General features: G+C 58.5%; 1 protein-coding gene across 1 annotated transcript; it reads right to left on the bottom strand.

Annotated features, from left to right (window-relative positions):
• Positions 1–3,069: 3,069 nt before the first annotated feature.
• LOC110579956 (aquaporin-1) lies at positions 3,070–16,191 on the bottom strand. The gene is made up of 4 exons (XM_021689584.1): positions 15,759–16,191; positions 6,209–6,373; positions 5,874–5,954; positions 3,070–5,145 (listed from the first exon to the last, which is right to left on the bottom strand). Exons 1-4 carry the CDS (start codon positions 16,146–16,148, stop codon positions 4,966–4,968), a joined length of 816 nt encoding a protein of 271 aa, XP_021545259.1. The 5' UTR covers positions 16,149–16,191; the 3' UTR covers positions 3,070–4,965.
• Positions 16,192–18,750: the final 2,559 nt, after the last annotated feature.

The raw sequence follows: 18,750 nt of genomic DNA, 5'->3' as shown, positions 1-18,750 counted from the left end.
TATATATATATATATATATATATATATATATATATATATATATATATGGTATAAAGGCAACCTCAGGTTGATTTGAGCATTCATCACAGACCTCTGGAAGACTTTCCCTCCAAAGGGCTTTGGAAAATCATGCAATCCGGGCCAGGGACCCTTGGTCTCAGAATCAGTGGGGCAATTGTGGAACCACAATGTTTTGCTCTTGTGAGTCTAATGAAGGGACAAATATTCTAGGATTCAATGGCTACTAGATTAGATCCTGCGTCCTCCTGGGCCGAGTGCAGAGGGCACAGTCTTCTGGGCCCGCTGAGCCACCTCCAAGTCTCCATTGGACCATGGGGGAGACCCAGCAGGCACCCAGCTAAAGGGGTGTGATAGATGCTCCCCACCAGAGCACTTCATGTGTGTAGTCATCTGAATGCTCTGCAGCCAGGGAACAAAGCCTGAGTCATGGAATCCTCCAGGAAATTTACTCTCTCCGTTAAAGTTTGATGAAAAAAACAGAAGGGCTCTGGTGGCTCTACCAGCCTCGCTCCAGTTCCAGTATTTCCCCCCAAAACCTCTTCTCTGTGCTGGGCTGGACAAAACACGAGCAGAGCAGAGTGGGGCTGACCCTTGGGAGTAGGGGTGCCTGAAGCACTGAAGCCATGGACCAGAAGATGAGAGGATGTCTGGGTAAGCCTCACCCTGAAATTTTTGTCCCCAGGCCTGAAAGGGCATCTGAGGCTCCTTCATCGTGCATCATTTTCCCTCAGGGTGCAGCATTGCCCTTCCCCTTCCCATACGCTCTGGTGGGAGGGGGCAACCTCGGGCTAAGCAGGTTTATCAGACATTTTCCTCCAGAGAGAGGAGCAGTCAGGCCTAGAGAGCTCCGGGGAGGCTGGGGTGGGGCCAATGCCAGGGGAGCCGCCCTGGGTCCGGTGGTGCCCATGTGTCTGAAGCAGACACCAAGTCCAGGTGGCCCCAGAATGGGATGCACTCCTCCTGGAGCTGGAGTCCCTTCAGCCTGCCATTCTCCTTCTTGTTCCTGCCTCTCAACACCCCACAGGCAGAGGAGGACAGGCTGCCTGGCTGGCCCAGAGCTAAACTTCGTGGAGGTCATGACAAAACAGGCTAGCACCACATCATGGGAGGAACCCAATCCTTGAAGCCAGGCAGAGCAGGTTCAAATCCCAACTCTGCCACCAGCCTGCTGTGTGGCCTTGGGCCAATCATTTTGTCTTCAGGGGTCTCAGTGTCCTCTGTAAATGGGGACAGTCATCTCTCCCTTCCAAGGGTATTGTAAAGATTAGAAGGACTGTATGTGACAACCCAGGGAAGTTCCTCACACAAAGTAAGTGCTCAAGAAATAGCAGTTCCCTGATCTGACCTCTTCTTTCAGTCCTGCCTCTTGGCAGTAGGATTCTAGAAGTTATAACTAAATAGTCTGTAAGAAAGGCTCTGTCCTAGACGGCCAGAGGCGGCGAAGGAAGAGCTGGGATTGAGGTCAGGGTGGCCAGGGCTCATAGTGGGGACTGAGAGGGCTTCACAGCTTAGGATGGGTCAAGATAAGGCAATAAGCCAAGAAGGGCTGTGAGAGATAGCCTTGGCACACCCTCACAGGCAGGCCTGGGTGGCAGTGGGCTGGCCCGTATACTCTCCCCATAGCGTAGCCATCACTCTCCACTCACACCAGCCTGTCCTCAGCCTGGGAGGTTTGCATGGGCTGACACAGCACAGCTGCCCCTCACAGGGACCCAGTGGACACTGGAAGAAGAAAGCCTGTTCCAACAGCACTGACTCAGCCTTCATTGGGGTGACCTAGCCCCTGGCCCTGCCCTAGGTGCCCTTGCATTACCATCAGCCAGGCCTCCACCAGAGGGAGGCAGGACCCATGTGTCTCCCAGGAGCAATGATGGGACACCAGGACCTTCCCAGACACCCCTCCTTGATCAGCCCACACCTGGGATGATAGCTGCACCTGTGGCCTGATGAGATTTCTAGAAGGTTGGCGGTTCTCAGAGCCTCCCAGATTCTAGGCCTCTGTGGAAGGTACAAGCCTGCTCACTGGACACTCAGTTTCCTAATATCATTGTCTCCACTTTGAGAAACCAGCCCTAAGTGTGTGTGTGGTGGGCAGGGAGGAGGCTGTCTGGGGCCTGTGTCCAACTCTCAGCCTGACACAGACTTGTCCCATAAGTTTGCGTGTCCATCACCCTTTCTGTCAAATAAGGACAACCACACCTGCTGTGCCCCCAACTCTGAGAGAGGCCCTGAGTGGGAAGGGGCTTTGTGAGTTCAGGAGGGCTGGACAGAGCCCTGTTCAGCCCACACCAGCCTCCAGACTACATGAGGACAGATGGAAAAGCATCTGTCAGATGGGTGCAGACAGAGTGGTCTTTTCATGGCTCTCTGTCACCCTCAGGGCAGAGGCCAGCCCACTCTGACCTCTCTTCTCTTTGGCCCTGGGCAGACATGCTAGGAATCTGACTAAAGCCACAGACGCCTCCACAGGAAAATACACATCCTCACCAGGTGTGGTACCTACCTCCAGGAGAGGAGTGGCCCACAAGGCCTCAAGGGGCTAAGTTGCTCTTCCCCCCTTAGCTAGTCACCCTTCCCAGCCAGCTAAGCATCACCCGTGCCCAGCGCAACTGCACTCAGTTCTGATGCGTGAGCTCCTGGCAAAACCTTGGGTCCCACTACCTAACACAGATGTGGGTGGGGCCGGAAATGGGAGCGGAGGGACAGAGGGACGGACACCCGAGCAGCCCCTGGTGCTCCCTGAGCCATGCTCTGAGGAGGGCGGAGGGGTTGATGGGGCTGTCACACTTCAGTCCTGCTTTCCCCTATGTCTTTCACACTCCATCACCAAAAATGGCCCCTATTGGGGGCAGGACCCTGTGTTACTCAGGTGGAGTTCTGGGGTGAGGCTGTGTCCACCCACTGAGACCAGGGATCGTCAGGGCAGGAGGGCAGGCAATGGCTCCCCGTCAGACTGGGTCTGCAGTGTGGGCACCAATCTCCTCTTCGACCCCAAGATCCTTCATAGGAACACAGTAGCCAAAGAGGAAAAACTACAGGAAGCTTAGATGACCTTATAAGTCATTTTCCTTTATTTTCTTAACATATAATGAACTTCCGATTCCAAAGAGACATCTATGCAGAGCAAACAGATTCAGGGTCTGGCATGTAGCAGTCAGAACCAGGCAGGAAGTGGGTCTGCCCCCCTCTCCTCTCCAGCACGACCCTCACCCCTCCTGGCTTCTGACTGCCGCCCAGGCAGAAACCGAGCAGCTGAGAATAAGAGGGGTCAGTCTTATAGTCCAGGGAGTAGCCAGAGACATGGCCTTGGTTGCTAGGCCTGGCCAAGTCATTACCTAGCTGTGAGTCCTTGGACCTCAGTTTCCTTATCTGTTAAATGAGCTAGAAGTCCCTGCTAGGGAATGGAGAAGAGAGTGTGTAGATGTTCTGATGAGTCGGTGACCATTTAGGGTTACCTGGTTGTGCTGCTGCTTCCATATAATCTGCAGATGGGAGTCACTTGGGTTTTGTCACCATCATGCCTACAGGCATGCTGGGGGACCTGCTCTGGCCCTGATGGGATTGAATAGACTGTGGAGACAGCTGCCTCCAAAGCAGACTCTCTCCTCTGAAGTGTCCTTGGGCTGCACTGGTAGCTACATCATCGGGCCAAGGCTGACTGTCCCCTCCAGGTAAATGAGAAGGGAAGGCTGTGGCCTGGGGTCACACAGGGAGGCTGTGCAGGTCACCCAGCTGCCCCAAGTGCCTTCAACCAGGAGTTCAGCAATAGGGGAGGGAATCAGCTCCTCCTCCTCCCTCAGCATCAGCTGGGGGCTTAGAAAACCCCTCAGGGTCCAGCAAGGGCCATGTGCCTCCGTGGGCTGATCCGCATCATGGTCATCTGTCCTCTGGCGTGGGGCTTCTGATAACCAACTGCCCTTTAATAAACACACACCTGCATAAGTGTGGCCTGTGTCTACACTGGCAGAAGGAAGTGGAGAATCACATGACGATTAAGATGATGCAATGAGAGATGGGAAAGGCCAACTAAAACCCAGTGAAGGAGCATGGGTATTGCTCCTTCGTGCTCCATGTGGCACCATCCTGCGACAGCAGACCCTGTCCCTGCTGCATAGGGGTTGGCCCTGCTCCCCGGGAACAGGGACTTCTCGGGGCCTGGGCTGTCTGTTGGTCTCTGCTTTAAACCATGTATGCATATGTCCATGTGTTCACACAGATACATACTACAGCTCTCCCCTCGGGAAAGAACCAGGGCAAGTGGAGGAAGTGCTGGTCCATGCTACATCTTCTAGAACGCACGAAGTATCTACACTTACAGAATAGAGAGGCCCCGGGCCTGTGGAGCTCTCCCTGTCCCTGCCGCCCTACAGATATGGACGATCACAAGGTCATGCAGCAAGTCTGGGGGCGGAGGGGGGCTGGAGGCGAGCCAAACTGCGGGAACGAAGCCGGCCTACCGCTTGCCTCTGACCACGCACCTCCTGCCATCTCTTCCCCTCAGAGCACCCTTGGGGGCAGAGGGCATGTTCCAGAAGAAGGAGGGCCACGCCCAAAGGCACAAAGCAGTAACAGTGGCGCCCCAGACCCCTGCGGCAGATGAGCTGTGCAGCAGCTCTGGGATGAGGGACTTCCTGGCACACCTTCAGTCACACTCTGAGGGGACAGCTTAGCAGGGTGGGTCCCTCTCTTTCACTTCCTCCGTGGCTTCAAGGGAGTGAGTGATTGGTCAGTCGTGGTCCCCAGGAAGGCCTGGGGCCAGGAAACAGAGACAGAGAAAGAAAGTGATAGAAACAGCCCCGAACCAGGCTTGACCACACAGTTCTGGAGGATCTTTGGGAAGTGACGGTGGCCAGCTTGTCAGAGTGTCTACAACATGATTTCACCCTCCCCTCCCTCCACCCGCCCCTGCCCTGCCCCCACGGGGGTGCCCGGGCCGGGGCCTCTCTATTTGGGCTTCATCTCCACCCTCGAGTTGATGTCGTCGCCGTCCAGGTCGTACTCCTCCACCTGGCCGCTGGTCCACACTTTCACGCGGTCCGTGAGGTCGCTGCTGCGCGGGGCCAGGATGAAGTCGTAGATGAGCACAGCCAGGGCTCCCCCGATGAACGGCCCCACCCAGAAAACCTAGGGACAGAGCAGGTATGCTCAGAGGGTGGGACGCCTGCCCTGAAGACGGCCCCCCCCCCCCCCCCCCCCCCTGGCCTGGGCTCTCTCCCCACCTGCGCCTGGATTCAGAGGCAGGCAGGGTTGAACCCCAGTGTCCTGACTGCAGAGCCCCCGGAGCTGGCCCAAGCCAGGATGCTGGTAGTGAGCCTCTCCCTGCCTCCGTGTGCCCCCGCTCGGAGTGCCTGGCGTGACTAGACCAGCCCTGCCCACCCTCCCCAGCTTCTGAAGGGCCACAGGAATGTCTAGCTTGATAAACGGTGGCCCAAAACAGACACGTGGACGGGAAGAACACCTACATCCGTCGAGTGCTGACTCTGAGATTGAGTGCTCAATCTCCAGGTGGTGAGGCCATCTGTCCTAGAGGCCACCCTGGGAGGTAAGTAAGTGCCACAACACCCCCACTTCACCGCTCAGGGGAGGCAGGCACCGGGAGGGTCAGCAGCCTGCCCATGTCACACTGAATGGGAAAGGGGTTGAGCCACGATCGGGCCTGGCTCTCCACCACGCTGCTGGAATCCTGCACCCCACCACCCCCATGTCAGGCTTTGGTTTCCCAATTTCCTCCCCCGTGTCTGTCTCCCAGAGCCTCCGTGATGAGAGAGGATGCTGCAGAGGTGGAGTTGGAACCACCACTCGGCACCAGAACACCCCCGCCCCCTCCAGGGGATATCCCTGCGACCCCTTACCCAGTGGTCCTTGAAGTTATGCGTGATCACGGAGGAGCCGAAGGACCGGGCGGGGTTAATACCGCAACCTGTGTAGTCGATCTGCAAGGGGAAGGGCAGGAGGCAGAAGGGGGAGAGCCAGAGAGACAGACAGAGGGAGAGGAGACACAGTGACACACAGAGAGAAAACAGGGAGGTGACAATCAGACGCAGAAAGAGAGGGGCACACCGACCCAGAAAGATGGTCAGGAGGTCCCTGTGCTGCCCTCTCAGAGCAGGGCTCTGGCCCCAGCCCCCTGCCCATGACAGGGTACCCCACCCGCCCCCACTCCCACCTGGGAGAGCCCCACACTCACCGCCAGCAGGTGTCCCAGGGCCACAGAGAGGCCGATGGCGAGAGGCCCCGAGCCCCCGAGGTCCCGGCGCCTCCTGTCGGTGGTGGCCAGCACACACAGCACCAGCTGCAGGGTGCCGATGATTTCGATGCCCAAGCCCTGACCAGAGTTCACACCAGGGGCCAGCTGTAGGGAAAAGGGACAGCAAGGTTCGGTGAGCAGGCGAGGTGGAGATGGTGTCCCAGGCCCCCCAGACTTTGGCAACTCAGTGCCCTCAGAGCCCATCACATTAGCCCCCAGCTGGGCCCAGAGGGGGCCAGGCCCCACCCAAGCACACACCGCTGGGAGTGGACACCAGGCTTTGTCCCTTCCACACCTCTGAGGAGGTGCCAGCTCAGCCCCTGGTACCTGCCTCCACCCTGCAGCACTCTACCTAGAGGCCAGGGAAGCCTGCATCCCGCTCCAGCCAGCCAGAGCATCCTGGGGTACCAGGGTACCCGAGGCGAGGGGCAAGTCCCACATGTGGGAGGGCCCACCTGGACACTATTGCTTCACACCCCACAAGTCCAGAACATTCCATCCCATCCCCTGCTGCATCTAAAGCTCCCAGAGCTGGGGAGGGTCTTCCTCAGTTAGCTGGCCCAGCTCCCTTAGTCTCTCTCCTTGTGCCCGTCTCCCTTGTTGCCCCCCGCCCGCTGTCTCCTACCCCACCTCTGTCTGTCTCTCCCATTTCTTCTCACCCTCCCTGTCTTCCCCTCCCTCTCCGTCTCGCTCCTGGACAAGCTCCCCTCCTTCTCCCTGGCCACATAGGCCCCGCCACTACCGTCTAGCTGTCACTTGCTCTTGGACCACTTTTAGAAACATGACTCATGGAAAAAGAAGGGGATGGGAGCTGCCATGAGGTCACCAGAGCCCTCCCCCTGCAGCTGCACCAGGGAGACCCCTCCCCAGGGAGTCCCCAAACCTCCCCTTTGTGGGGGTCCCAGGGGCCAGGTGCACCCACACAGGGGAGCTGGGCCATATGGGCAAAGGCCCACTGGCAGAGATGCCCAGATGTGGCCACATGGTCTGCCTTCCCCCAGGCAGAGTTGGTGTGTCCAAATAAGCCTGAACTTGAAGTCTCATCCTGGGAACGAAGGGAGAGGGGTTGGTCCTCCAAAGCCGGAGGGCATTTTATAAAACCCTAGGTGGGGGGCCCTCTTCCACCCCCCCAGAGTTTTCTCAGCCCCACCCTGAGGCCATCTTACAAGAACAATTCTCTTCCCGCCTTTGTCAGCAGTCCTGGGTCACAGGGAAAGTGACTCACATCCCCTCCTCTGGGCTGCAGCCCCAGCTCTAGGCTTTTCCTGGCAGACCCCAGCGCTGTAACCCCTCAGCCCAGCCAGCCCTCTGGGCAATGCCCGGTTTTCTTCCCATCCCAAGGTTGGGTGGTGGAGGCAGAAGGCCTGCGTTCAGGTCCTGACTCTCCTTCTTGCTGGTGCCATGGCCATGGCCTTTCCCCAGTCTGATCCTCATTTTCCCCATCTGTAAAATAGCTTTCCCTGTCCACTTTCCAGAGTGGCTGGAGTTTCCAAGGCAATGGGGTAGGGAGGTCTTAGGGCATTTGGGAAGGGCTGCAGAGGCAGGAGGGACCTGGACAGTTGTGGCTTTGTTCTGGTTCTTTCTCACCTTATCCCCAGGACTGGGGGACAGGTGGAAGGGGAGGGACCCTGCATAGGATTGTGGAGACCCAAGTGAGGCCTGCCTGGAGCCAGGACGAGCTCCACGGAGGAGAGGCCTATGAGACTGGGCCAACTGTACAGATGCCCGTCCACACTCACACCTGCCCTCTTGACAGGCTTCAGGAAGCTCAAGCCTCCTCTTCCTGCTCTCTGCTCTCCAGGCTCAGCCTAATTGCTAGCTGGCGGGAGTCCTGAAACCAGGCCTGGCATGCTGATTAATGGAGCCATCGATCTAAGTGGTTCCTGCCTCCTAGCCTCCCACGTCCCCATCCTCTCACAGTTGTGGCCTCGGCAAGCTCATCTCCTCCCCCAGTTCTTAACCAGGTCTGAGTACCCCAGCCCCTGCTCTGCCCAAAAGCACAGGGTTTCATGCAAAGTGAGCAGAGCCAGGGGCCCTGTGCCATGCCCAGCCCTTTGAGTCCACGGGAAGCAGAGGGGGTGACCACCTGCCCTGGGAACTCTGTGTTATACCCCCTTCCTGACCACCCAGAGCCTTTAGCTCAGAACCACATGGGTTGACGAACTTCCTCTCCCAATAGCCATCACCACCACCACTAGGAAGCCTCCCCTGATTGCTTCAATGTCTACTGACCGCTTCTTCTTTGACCACCTACACACTTGTGTGACTTACATCTGACAAAACTTGATAATTCAGAACTGAAAGGGATAAAGGTCTGCTGAAAGTCAATGTCCAGAAGAAAGCAGGTAAAAATTCAAAATATGTTACTGTTCACAACCCATTAAATTTGAAACAATTGCTTAAATAGGGCTAATCTCAGTTGTGGTCACTTGGTATTGGAAAAAAAAAAAATGTTTGCACATCCCCAGGGAGTTTTGCCCAGCTTAGGGCTTATATGTCACTGACAAAGCCTCCTTCCAAAAAAAAACCCCAACAATCAGTTTTATGAATATAAGTATGAACAACAGAATAAGCCCGACATTGAATCCGAAGCATCAGAAAGAAGCAGAGTCTCCATTCTCACATCAAACCCATGTAAGGCCATTCTCAAGGCCCAGTTCAGACCCCACCGACTCCAAGAAGCTTTCCCCGTTGCCTGGCTGGAATTAACTTCTGCGGCTGCGCCGTCATGCTCTCACTGAACCGCCTGCAACTCTTGCAGGGAAGTAAGCCTCCTGCCTCCTCTGTGAGCACCTCAGACCCCTGGCCTGGGGGCTTGGTGAGGACAGAGTGGGGAGACCTTCCCATCTCGCTGCCCGGACCCCAGAGAGGACACTTGCTGTAGTGACAGAAGTTGCAGATAACGCTAATTTTCTAGAACTTCCACCCTCTCTGGAGGCAGCCTGGCTCCAGGGATGCTCTCTGGACTCAGGGCTGGTTTACTGGCTTTCTGGCTGGGAGACCATTAGTTTTTGTGGGTCTTACAGGGCAGGCCGTGCAAGCCTCCGTAAGGTAATGAATGAGGAGGCTGAGTCCCAGGGAGGAGATAGCTAAGCCATCTTGTCCCAGCCAAGGATACTGACTATCTACAGGACCAGTCAAGGGACCCGGCTGTTCCCAGCTTGGACTGAAGAACGGCTGGAAGATGGGTCTATAGCAGCCAGCGTGACCCAGGCACCGGGACAGCGGGGGAGGGAAGGTGTACAGGGCTGACCTCTCTAGACAGTGGTCCTCAACCCATCCCTGCTGCCCATGGACAGAATGACCAAGGTCGCTTCCTAGGCTCAGGGCCCCAACTCAACCTGGGCACCCTGGTGTCCCACCCTTGGGGAACAGCAGGTTCCAGAACCGGCCTGGCTGCACTCTGAGCATCCAGGCTCAAAGAACAGGGGAGGGGAGACATCAAGGCCTGCCCTGCTCGCCCGATGCCTCTAGGACTCAGCACTCACAACGAGGGGGGCCTCAGTGGGTCCCTCGTGTCACCCCTTGAAGGGTATTCCTGTGTCCATGGCCCTCTGGGTAACCAACGCTTTGTGGACCTCTGTGTATCTTTGTAGGTTGGTGTCTGCAGGATCTGGGGGTGACCATATGTGTCTGGGTGTGACTCTCTCCTTTTCTTTTTCATTAGACATTAAGAGGGCTTATTACATCATAATTGAATGACAAGTCTATCAAAGAGCTACATAAATTCTAAATCTGTATGCACCAGACAAGATAGCCTAAAAAAAATGACAACTGACAGAACTGTGAGATGAATCTGATCAATCAGCCACCAGAGCGTAAGAGTTGACCAGCCCTCTCTTAGAAATGGATAGACTAAAGCAGTCAGACACTGTAAATAGCACCAACGGGAAGGATTTGAGCCACATAATTAACAAGCTTGATTTAAGGAAAATACATAAAGCCTTGCACCCCAAATTTGAGAATATCCACTCTCTTTCAAAAGCCCCCATGTGGACACGCGGACCAACTTAGTCGTGTATTGGCCCGGGCGTCCCAGCTGTCTGAGAATCCCAATCACACACGAGCCGTCTCTTAGCACGGGGAGCTCTGTGTGTCTGGGGGGGTCTGTCTGTGGCACGTGACCCTGCGTGACTGTGCTGTGCATCTGGTGGCATTTCTGAATGTGTCGCCCTGTCCCTTGACATCACAGGTGCCACCACTGGCTGGGAAGAGGGGCGGAGAAGGGAAGGAGGCCCCCCTTGAGGGACAGAGAGCGAGCAGCGGATCTCAGAGGGTCCTTATTTGCTCCCAGAAGCCACTTCATCTTCCTGACAAGAAACAATACACAAAGCAAAGGCTTCCTCCTTCCCTCCCTCCTTCTTTTCCTTACTCCAGGGCGTCCCCACCCTCCTGCCAGGGAAAGGAAGAGGCTCTGTTGAGGAGCACTTACCCCTCCCCCCGCGATCCCAGGGCCTGAGTGGAACCACCCAGGCTTGCGATTGTGCTCTACGCCCACCTGCGTGTGCCCCCTTGTGCCGTGTGTGTGTGTGTGTGTGTGTGTGTGTGTGAGTGAAGTGTGAGCATGTGCGCTTTAGAACAGCTGAAAGAACCAAAGGCCAGAGGCAGGCTGGGGGCACGGTCCTGCCCTGCCCTGATCTGCTACGCAACCAAACAATCTCAATGCCTCTGCGGCCTCAGTTTCCTGATCAGTAAAATGGAGGCGCTGGCCCGGATGTTAGCCCCAGGATTCCTCCCCCCCTGACATGGGACCCCCGCCCCCAGGGCCCACAGTCACCCTCTGGGCCAGGATTGTCAGTGCAGGATTCCCAAAGAGCCATCTGAACTGGGGTCTCAATATGGCATAAAGCCTGTTACAGGACCTCCCTCCCAGAGCAGCCGGAAGCAAGCCGATTCTACCTGCACGCCCTAACCACAGGGAGCTTACGGACTCGGGGGCAGCCCCTTCCCAATTACATCTGCCTCTCTCTTGTCTTAGTGGTGGGATTTCAGGCACTGAGAGGAGCTGCTACTGGGAATGGGGCATTTTCCAGTCTTTTCTACCATCTTTTGAGTTGGGGTTCTTAACTCAACTGGACTGCAGCTCCTTGGTAACGTGAAGACGGCCCCTCACTTAACCCCCTAAGCACCACTGTGGGGCAAGGAGTCCCCCAGTCCCCGGGGAGGAGCCCTGGCTGAGGGGACATTGACCATGACAACATTCTCCTGTCCACACCTGCAGGCGTGTTGACTCAGCCCCAGCTATTCAGGAGGCACCAGACCTACTGGCACTTCCAGAGGGCAGGGACCATGCCCCACCCAGGGAGGCTCTGCCAGCAAGAACAGGGGGCTCTTGGGGAAAGCTTTCCCAAGCCAATCCCTAAGGGGTGGGTGTGGGGCATGTTTGACCAGCCTGGGGAAAGCCCTGGTGGCTGGTGCTGAAGGAACCCCCATTGGGTGGGACCCTAGAGAAAGTGGGGAGCACTCTAGGGCTGAGCTCAGGTTGGGGGGCACTCCATGGAATTGGTCTGCAATGAACTAAGGGCTCAAGGCATGAGAGGGAGGCTGTGTCCTGGGGGCACCAGGGGGAAGGTGAGACCCTGCAGACTGGGGAGCTCCAGCAGGCCACGTCCCCTCTCATGGCTTTGCCCTTTCAGACAAGGTGTTCCCAGAGTGAGTCCTGGGTAAGGCCAGGCTTTGGGGTGGGCAGCATGGGGCCAGCAGGGCTGCTCCAAGGGCCCTCACAAAGGAAGCTGCCTCAGAATTTTCAGTGGTGAGGGAAGTGTCCACCACAAAGCTCCTGCCTCTCTACGCCCTCCCCCTCATCTGGTTCTGGCTGGAAACTGTAATTATACGTTGCAGCTAGGGCACCACCACCCAGCCCCCAGCCCCCTCTCTGGGCACGTCCGTCTAAAAACTGGCTTCCCTTTCCCCAAGCCACCCCCAACTCTGGTGGAGGCGGAGGGGCCCTCAACTCTGGAAGGACTCGTGGCCAGTGTGGGGGAGGGGGGCCAACAGGGAAGGGACAACCCTCTCACTCGGTGGTTGGGGAAACCGAGCCCAGGAAACTGGGGAAGGGGAGAGTTTAGGGCTGAGGTGAGGCCCTGGGTGTAGCAGATAGAAGCAGTCCCCAGGCAGTCAGACCCAGAATCAGCAGGGCTGAGAGAAGACCCCGAAGAGGGAAGGTTTGCCCTCTGCCTGAAGCCCCCACCCCCTGCCCTGGGGGCTGAAATCCCAGACTCGGGGACAATCGGGCATCCAGTCCACTCTCGGACACAGGCAGACACTGGCCTGAATCCTGACCATCCACTCTCCAGAGCCCCAGCCCCCCACCATGACCCCCACGCCCACCAGCGCCACCCTGTGACTCCCTGACCCTGGGCTCCGACAGCCACCTTGCCTGCGCTCATGCCCTTTCTCTGCCCGGAAGCCCCTTTCCCAATCTCCACATTCAGCCTCCCATGGCACTTCCTCCGTGAAGCCTTCCTGGCCCTCCCCACGGCTCAAAGGCAGAAGTTCCCTTGCCGCCCTGACACCTCTTATCACACCTGCCCCCTGCCCCATATCGCAGGCAGCTGTGCGAGGGGCTTATCTTGCCCGCCAGGGGCCTTGGTCGCCCAGGGGTGGGGAGCTGGCTGACTCAGCCAGTTGGGCCCCCAGCGGTCCCAGTCCGGTTTGCAGGGAGCATCAGTGAGCGAGCCAGAGACGGGAAGGATAAAAAGAGCTGGCTAACGGTCAGGACTCCCAGGTTCGTGAGCATCTTTCATTTCCCAGGGCCCAGCCACGCCCTGCTATGTTCCTACTTCACAGATGGAAACTGGGGCCACCCAGGCAAGGGTGCTGGCCTGAAGCACCAACCCCTGCCTCTGACACTCTCACTTTGGGCCGAAATTGGGGTTTGGCTCTTAGAACCAGCCAGGATCCTACAGGCAGGACAGAGGCCCATGGTCTCTCCAGGGCGTATGCCAAGCCCTGACTCAGTGAGAAGAAAGTTGTCCCCACCATGCCCCCGGGGACACCCCCTGACTCACCCCAACCACTTCCTGTCTCTTCTTTCCCTATTTTCCTTAGGAATCTCCATGTCAACAAAGGGCTCCTCCTAGGTTTGGACCAGGGTGGGGTTCCGGGCCCAAGAGGAAAGAGTGTGTCCCTTGCTGCATAGACTGGTCTCTGCCCTTCTTGAGGCATTGGGGCCACCTGCCAGATCCCTTCAGATCCCTTCAGATCCCAGGTCCAGTGTCTGACAGGAGCCCTTGGGAGAGATGCTTTCTGTTTCTAGGCCCAGGGCTTGCGCTTCTAAACCCTCAACTTCCATGGTGTAGACAGGACAGTGCCCGCACCCCACCACAACACTCCGTTCCCTTCGTTCAGCGTGGCCCTTCTTGGGCTTCTCTTAGCCAGACCCTCCTGGGAAGGGTGATAATTAAACTCAAGTCCCCGAAGTGAGCTTGCTGGTAGTATCGGCGGGGCCAAGAAATACCTAGAGACCTAGGTTCCCTCTTGGAGTCTCAGGGTCCTCAGCCCCAAGGAAACTCAACAGGTTAACAGCAGACAGGACTTGAACCTGGAGTGCTTGTCTCCCAGACCGGGGCTGGCCCCGGCTTGAGCCTGTCCATTTTTCTCTCCCACCTGCAACGTGCCCAGCCCCGGCATCAGGGTAACTCTGAGAAATGGAGGCCAGGGAAGGGAAGGGACATTGGAGCAGGGTGTGGCCAGATCAAGATGCCAGAGTCGGTGGCCACCCTCCCTGCCTCTACCTGCGATGCCGAGTCAGAACACAAAGTCGGCCAACAGATGCCTATCCTGCCTGTCCCTTGAGAAGGAGGGGTCAAGACGGCGCAGAAGGCCTGCGGAGATTCAACCCCACCCCTTCAAGGACCTCTCCTCCCGTGCCATCATGCCCAGCGAGCGCCGCTGTGAACCTGACCATACCCAGGCGCCACTCCCTCGGGTCACCGGGCTCTGGCCCTCTGCAGAGACTGAGGCTTGGAGGAACCTGGCCTGCCAGAGCTCCCGTCCCTTCCACCCACCTCGGCCACGTCTTTCCTGACTAAAGTCTAAACTCCAGCCTGCAGGCTAATCTTCAATCTTGGGCTGAGCAGCGGTTGGCTCTGCAAGGGGGCTGGGTAAGGTGTCACTGTGACACCAGAAGTGCTAATCCCCCCCGTGGCAAGGCTGGGCCAGTTGCCCTCTGCCCGTGACCTTCCCAAGCCTCCCCGCAGCTGCAGCGCCAGGCTCTGAACTTTGGCTGGGAAGCCAGAGAACAATTGCTATAATCACGGGCCGCCGTCTCTGAGGAGCCCTTGGCCGGCCCGCTCGCTGTCCCTACGCCCATCTGCCGCGCCCTGGCCAGGCCAGCCGCCTCTCTGGAGATCTGACTCCTCCTCTGTGCTCCTTCTCCTCCCGCTTCCCTGGGAAGGCACCCTCCAAGCCTTCCTCAGCCTCTCTCTGGCCAAATGTCCCCCTGCGGCAGCCCAAGCCGGGTCTGAGTCTGCACTTGGCTGGGGGTCTGGAAAAGCCCGGGTCGGAGACAGCAAGCAAGTGCCGCCACCAGCCACCCGGGAGGAGCTCTTTACAGCGGTCCGCCGCCCACCCACCAGCATCGGCTTCCCATTCGTGCCCCCGCCCGGAGCCCGCCGGAGCCAGGAGCAGTGGGGACGCACAGGTACACGCTCACCCCCAGCCACTCCCGCCGCAGCACTAACACTCGCAGACACACTCCCAGCCCCTGGCGCACACGGGCACGCACAGCTTACGCAGCCACCTGCACACACCGCTCACACGCGGAAACACACGTGCCACACCTCACGGTGCCCGGCGACAGAGAGAGGAGCGCAGACAGGAGGCAAGATGCGCCCCCCGGCCGCCCCCCTACACTGCCATCCAGGAAAACCACCTGCCAACAGCCCAGAATGTTTTCACCCCTCCCCCACCCCCCCACCCCTAGCTTGGTCTAATTCCTGGGGGCCGAGGAGCGGGAGGGGCTTTCTCCTTGAAGGCGGTTTGTTGGGGCACCTGTGTGAATGCGGGGCAGGCTGGAGGCCCGTGGGGCTGCCCACCCGGGTCCTGCTCGCACACTCGCCCCCCTGGCGCAGCCGTGCGGGGCATCTGGGCACAGCGGGCAGCGTCTCCCCAGGGTCCAGACTGTAGGAAGAGGGAGCTGGCTGCCCCAGCCGGGCTGGCGGGGAGGGCAGGAAACTACAGCCATGGGGTGAGGAACTGCTGGCCCCAACCTAAGCTGCCTCCAGAGCTTCATCCCTGCAACAGACGCCCGCAGGGGACGTTGGCCAGACTATTCTGCCCTGGGTCTCAGCTTCCCACAGTGCCTGGCAGAAACTGGGCTCCGGGCCGCAGGTGTAGCTGAGTTCCAGCCCCAAGTCCACATGACCTCCAGCCACCTCGCGTCCTCTCTGCTCCTCAGTGTTCCCATATGCTCAATGGGTGGAGGATGAGACCTCCCGCCGTCTCTGCTCCGCTCCAGAGCCCCAGCGCCTAGGGCCACCCCACTTACCTCGTTTCGGCCGAGCGAGTTGTCTGGCAGGGCGGAGGTGATGCCCGAGAGGATGGCGGTGGCCACGATGGCCCCCACGCACTGGGCAAGGATGTACATGACAGCCCTGAGGATGCTGATCTGGCAGCTGAGCAACAGCCCCAGTGTGACAGCCGGGTTGAGGTGGGCGCCGCTAATGTGGCCCACGCTCTGGGCCAGGGTGGCGATGCTCAGCCCGAAGGCCAGTGACACCTTCACGTTGTCCTGGGCCGCACCTGCTGTCTGGTTGTTCTTCACCGGGTAATTGAAGCCCAGGGCAGAACCAATGCTGATGAAGATGAAGAGGGTCATGGCCAGGAACTCGGCCACCACCGCCCTCCAGAAGAGCTTCTTCTTGAACTCGCTGGCCATGCTGGCAGGGGGCTTGGCTGGAGACGGCTGCCTGGTGCTCCACTCCCTCTGAGAGCTGAGCCACAGCCCAGGCTGGGCCTATTTATAGGGCCCGTGGGGGGGGGGCGGGAGGAGAGGGGGAGCACAAAGAGAGGAAGGCCTCTCCTTGCTCCTGGCCCGCCCCACACTGCAAGGGCCTCCTCTCAGCGATGGATGCAGACACAGCTCTGCTGTCGACCTGCCAACTTTTTTCCCTCCCTCCTCTCCTCCCTCCCTCCCTCTCTCCAACCGCCCTCAGCCCTGCCCAGCTCGAGGAGGCAGCTACTGCTCTAATAGGCTTTGGGAAATTCCTCCAAGTTGGCCCACTCAGGGGGCCAGAGAAATCCAGGTGTCCCGCCCTATGTGCAAAGCTCAGGGGGTGCCCATGGGCAGAGCCAGGAGCTCTGGATGGGGTGGGGTGGGCGGGCTGGACTCAGCAGGTGGACGCTGCCTTCCCTGGAGGCGGGGCACCATGATCCTGCTTGCCTGCCATCCCCATCCCATCCCACAGTGGCGTTAGCCTAGAGACCACAGGTCCAGGGGTCCCCAGGGGGCATTCAGGGCCTCCTGCACCCCAGCCCAGGCCTGGCCGCTGGATGTCACTTTAAGGATGTCCCAGGGCCCCAGCACCACAGTCCAGTCCCAGTTGATGGGGGCACAGAGGCATTAGGAGGCACAGAGAGCTCATCTGTGGCCCACCCTGCACTCTATGGTCAAGGGCAGGCCTGCGATAGGCAAGGACATGGGAAGTACCCACTCTGGGAGCCCTCATGCTTCCGGAGCAATTTGAACTAATTTCAGGGCAGATAGAGAAAGTGGGGGCAGTTTAGGATTTTCTTCTCAAAAGCTGCAGGCTGGCAGACCACAGGGGAGAGTGAAGGAATGGCAAGCTAGCCTGGAGACGGGAGGGAAGAGGAGAGAAGGAGAGCAGACCCAAGACAAAGAGAGAGGCAGAGACGCAGCCGGAGAAGGGAAGAGGAGAGAAGACAGACAGATGCACAGACAGGGGAAGACAGACGGGCAGAATGAAAGAGTAAAAGGGAAGGAGAATCCCCACAACAGTGCAAGTGAAAGAGAGAGATCTCAGGCCAGGCTGAGAAGGAGAGACAGCCAGGGAGCACAGAGGGTGAAGAGACAGACGGGAAAAAGGACACATGACTGGAACCAGAGGCAAGAAGCAAAAGCGGAAAGATTGGGCGGGGGGGAGGGGAAGAGGCCGCTCTGCAGAGCCCTGTGGTCCAGGCTGTGCCCTGCACATCCTCAAGCCAGAGGCCCCACAGCAGCCGATTAGCTGTACAAGCAACAGGGAGCTCCTGCCAGTCGGCCAGCCTGCTGCAGTGAGGGAAAGGGGGGGCCCCCGCGAGGTGGGCGAGGCCAAGCCCTGGAGAGAGGGGCCCTCTCTGGCCCTCTCCTCCCACTCCGGCCAGCCCCTCCTCAGTCCTACGCGTGAGTATTGGCTTCTCCCCATTTTACAGGTGGCAAACTGAGGCTCAGCCAGGGGAAGGACAGCTTTAAATTCTGCATGTGCCAAGGGCAGGGCAAGGAGGAGCGTGCGGGTCTTACACCTCTTGTGCAGAGGCCATCTACTGATCATGACACCAGTCCCTATGGGCTGCCCTTTGGCCCGGCTGCCACACACATCACAGCCACCCTGGAGCAGTGACAAAGCGCCCAGGGATCCGCCTGGCATTCCCTGGGAGCAGGAGGCCCACTGGGAGCTGTGACCACCTAAGTACACCTACGTGCCTGTAGGTACAGGATGGAGTGCATACAAGGCAGGGGGTGGGCACGGTGGCAGGTGAGCCCTGCGTGCTCAGAAAGCCCCAGCTGCTGGAGGTCATCTGCGCCTTAGTAACCATCCAAGAGAGGGACCCAGCCCAACTAGGCCCCTTCCCAGAACCCTCCACATCCTTTCCTCTGGACAACACTTGTTCGGCTCTCCACACCCCAGGGGGCTCCTCATGCCCTGGCCCTGGACATTCACAGTGTCCTCCTGTCCCCTGAGCTTCCTGGCCCCGGCAGGGCCCACATCTGTCCCGGCCCTCCACTTGGTGCAGGGATGAGGGATGCTGGCATGTACCAGGACTCAGCCTGGAGGCCTGAGGCTGGCAGCAGGGCCCACAAGAACCACTGGACTCAGGCCGGCATGGGGGTACAGCATCTCAGAGACAACAGGAGCCTTCTGTGACAGGGTCCACGGGCCAGGTCAGGACCCGCGTAGCTGAGGATGTGCAATGTGCTATGTGGGTGTGAGTCACGTGGGACGTACTAACTTATCCACCAAATATTTACTTAGCACGAGTCACGTGCCACCTTGTTCTGATCATTGGGGAGACAGCTACAAACCAGACAGCCCAGCTCCTTGTCCTCCTGCGGGCTCTGTGTGTGTGCTTGGGATGGTGGAGCTTGTAACTGCGCAGGGCACGTGGGTGAGAGCATACTTGCCAGAGGACCACGTCCTCCTGGAGCAGGGCAGGATCTGGGGAACCCAGAGGAGGCAAAGCACTTTGGCCAGGGCAAATTAGGTACCCACCAACGTCAGGATGATGTGAGGGTCCTCAGGACAATACCCGGGACACCCACT

This window comes from Neomonachus schauinslandi, unplaced genomic scaffold, assembly GCF_002201575.2.
Source record: "Neomonachus schauinslandi unplaced genomic scaffold, ASM220157v2 HiC_scaffold_42, whole genome shotgun sequence".
NCBI classification, from domain to species: domain Eukaryota; kingdom Metazoa; phylum Chordata; class Mammalia; order Carnivora; family Phocidae; genus Neomonachus; species Neomonachus schauinslandi.
The sequence above is the reverse complement of the archived record's forward strand: the minus strand, read 5'-3'. Positions and strand labels throughout refer to the sequence as shown.

Excerpts from the sequence above, each read along its gene's own strand:
- LOC110579956 (XM_021689584.1), bottom strand. The coding sequence starts at position 16,148 with ATGGCCAGCGAGTTCAAGAAGAAGCTCTTCTGGAGGGCGGTGGTGGCC. Across the intron at positions 6,374-15,758 it reads ACTCGCTCGGCCGAAACGAG|CTGGCCCCTGGTGTGAACTC; the intron begins GTAAGTGGGGTG and ends TTTTCCCTACAG. Across the intron at positions 5,146-5,873 it reads ATAACTTCAAGGACCACTGG|GTTTTCTGGGTGGGGCCGTT; the intron begins GTAAGGGGTCGC and ends CTCTGTCCCTAG.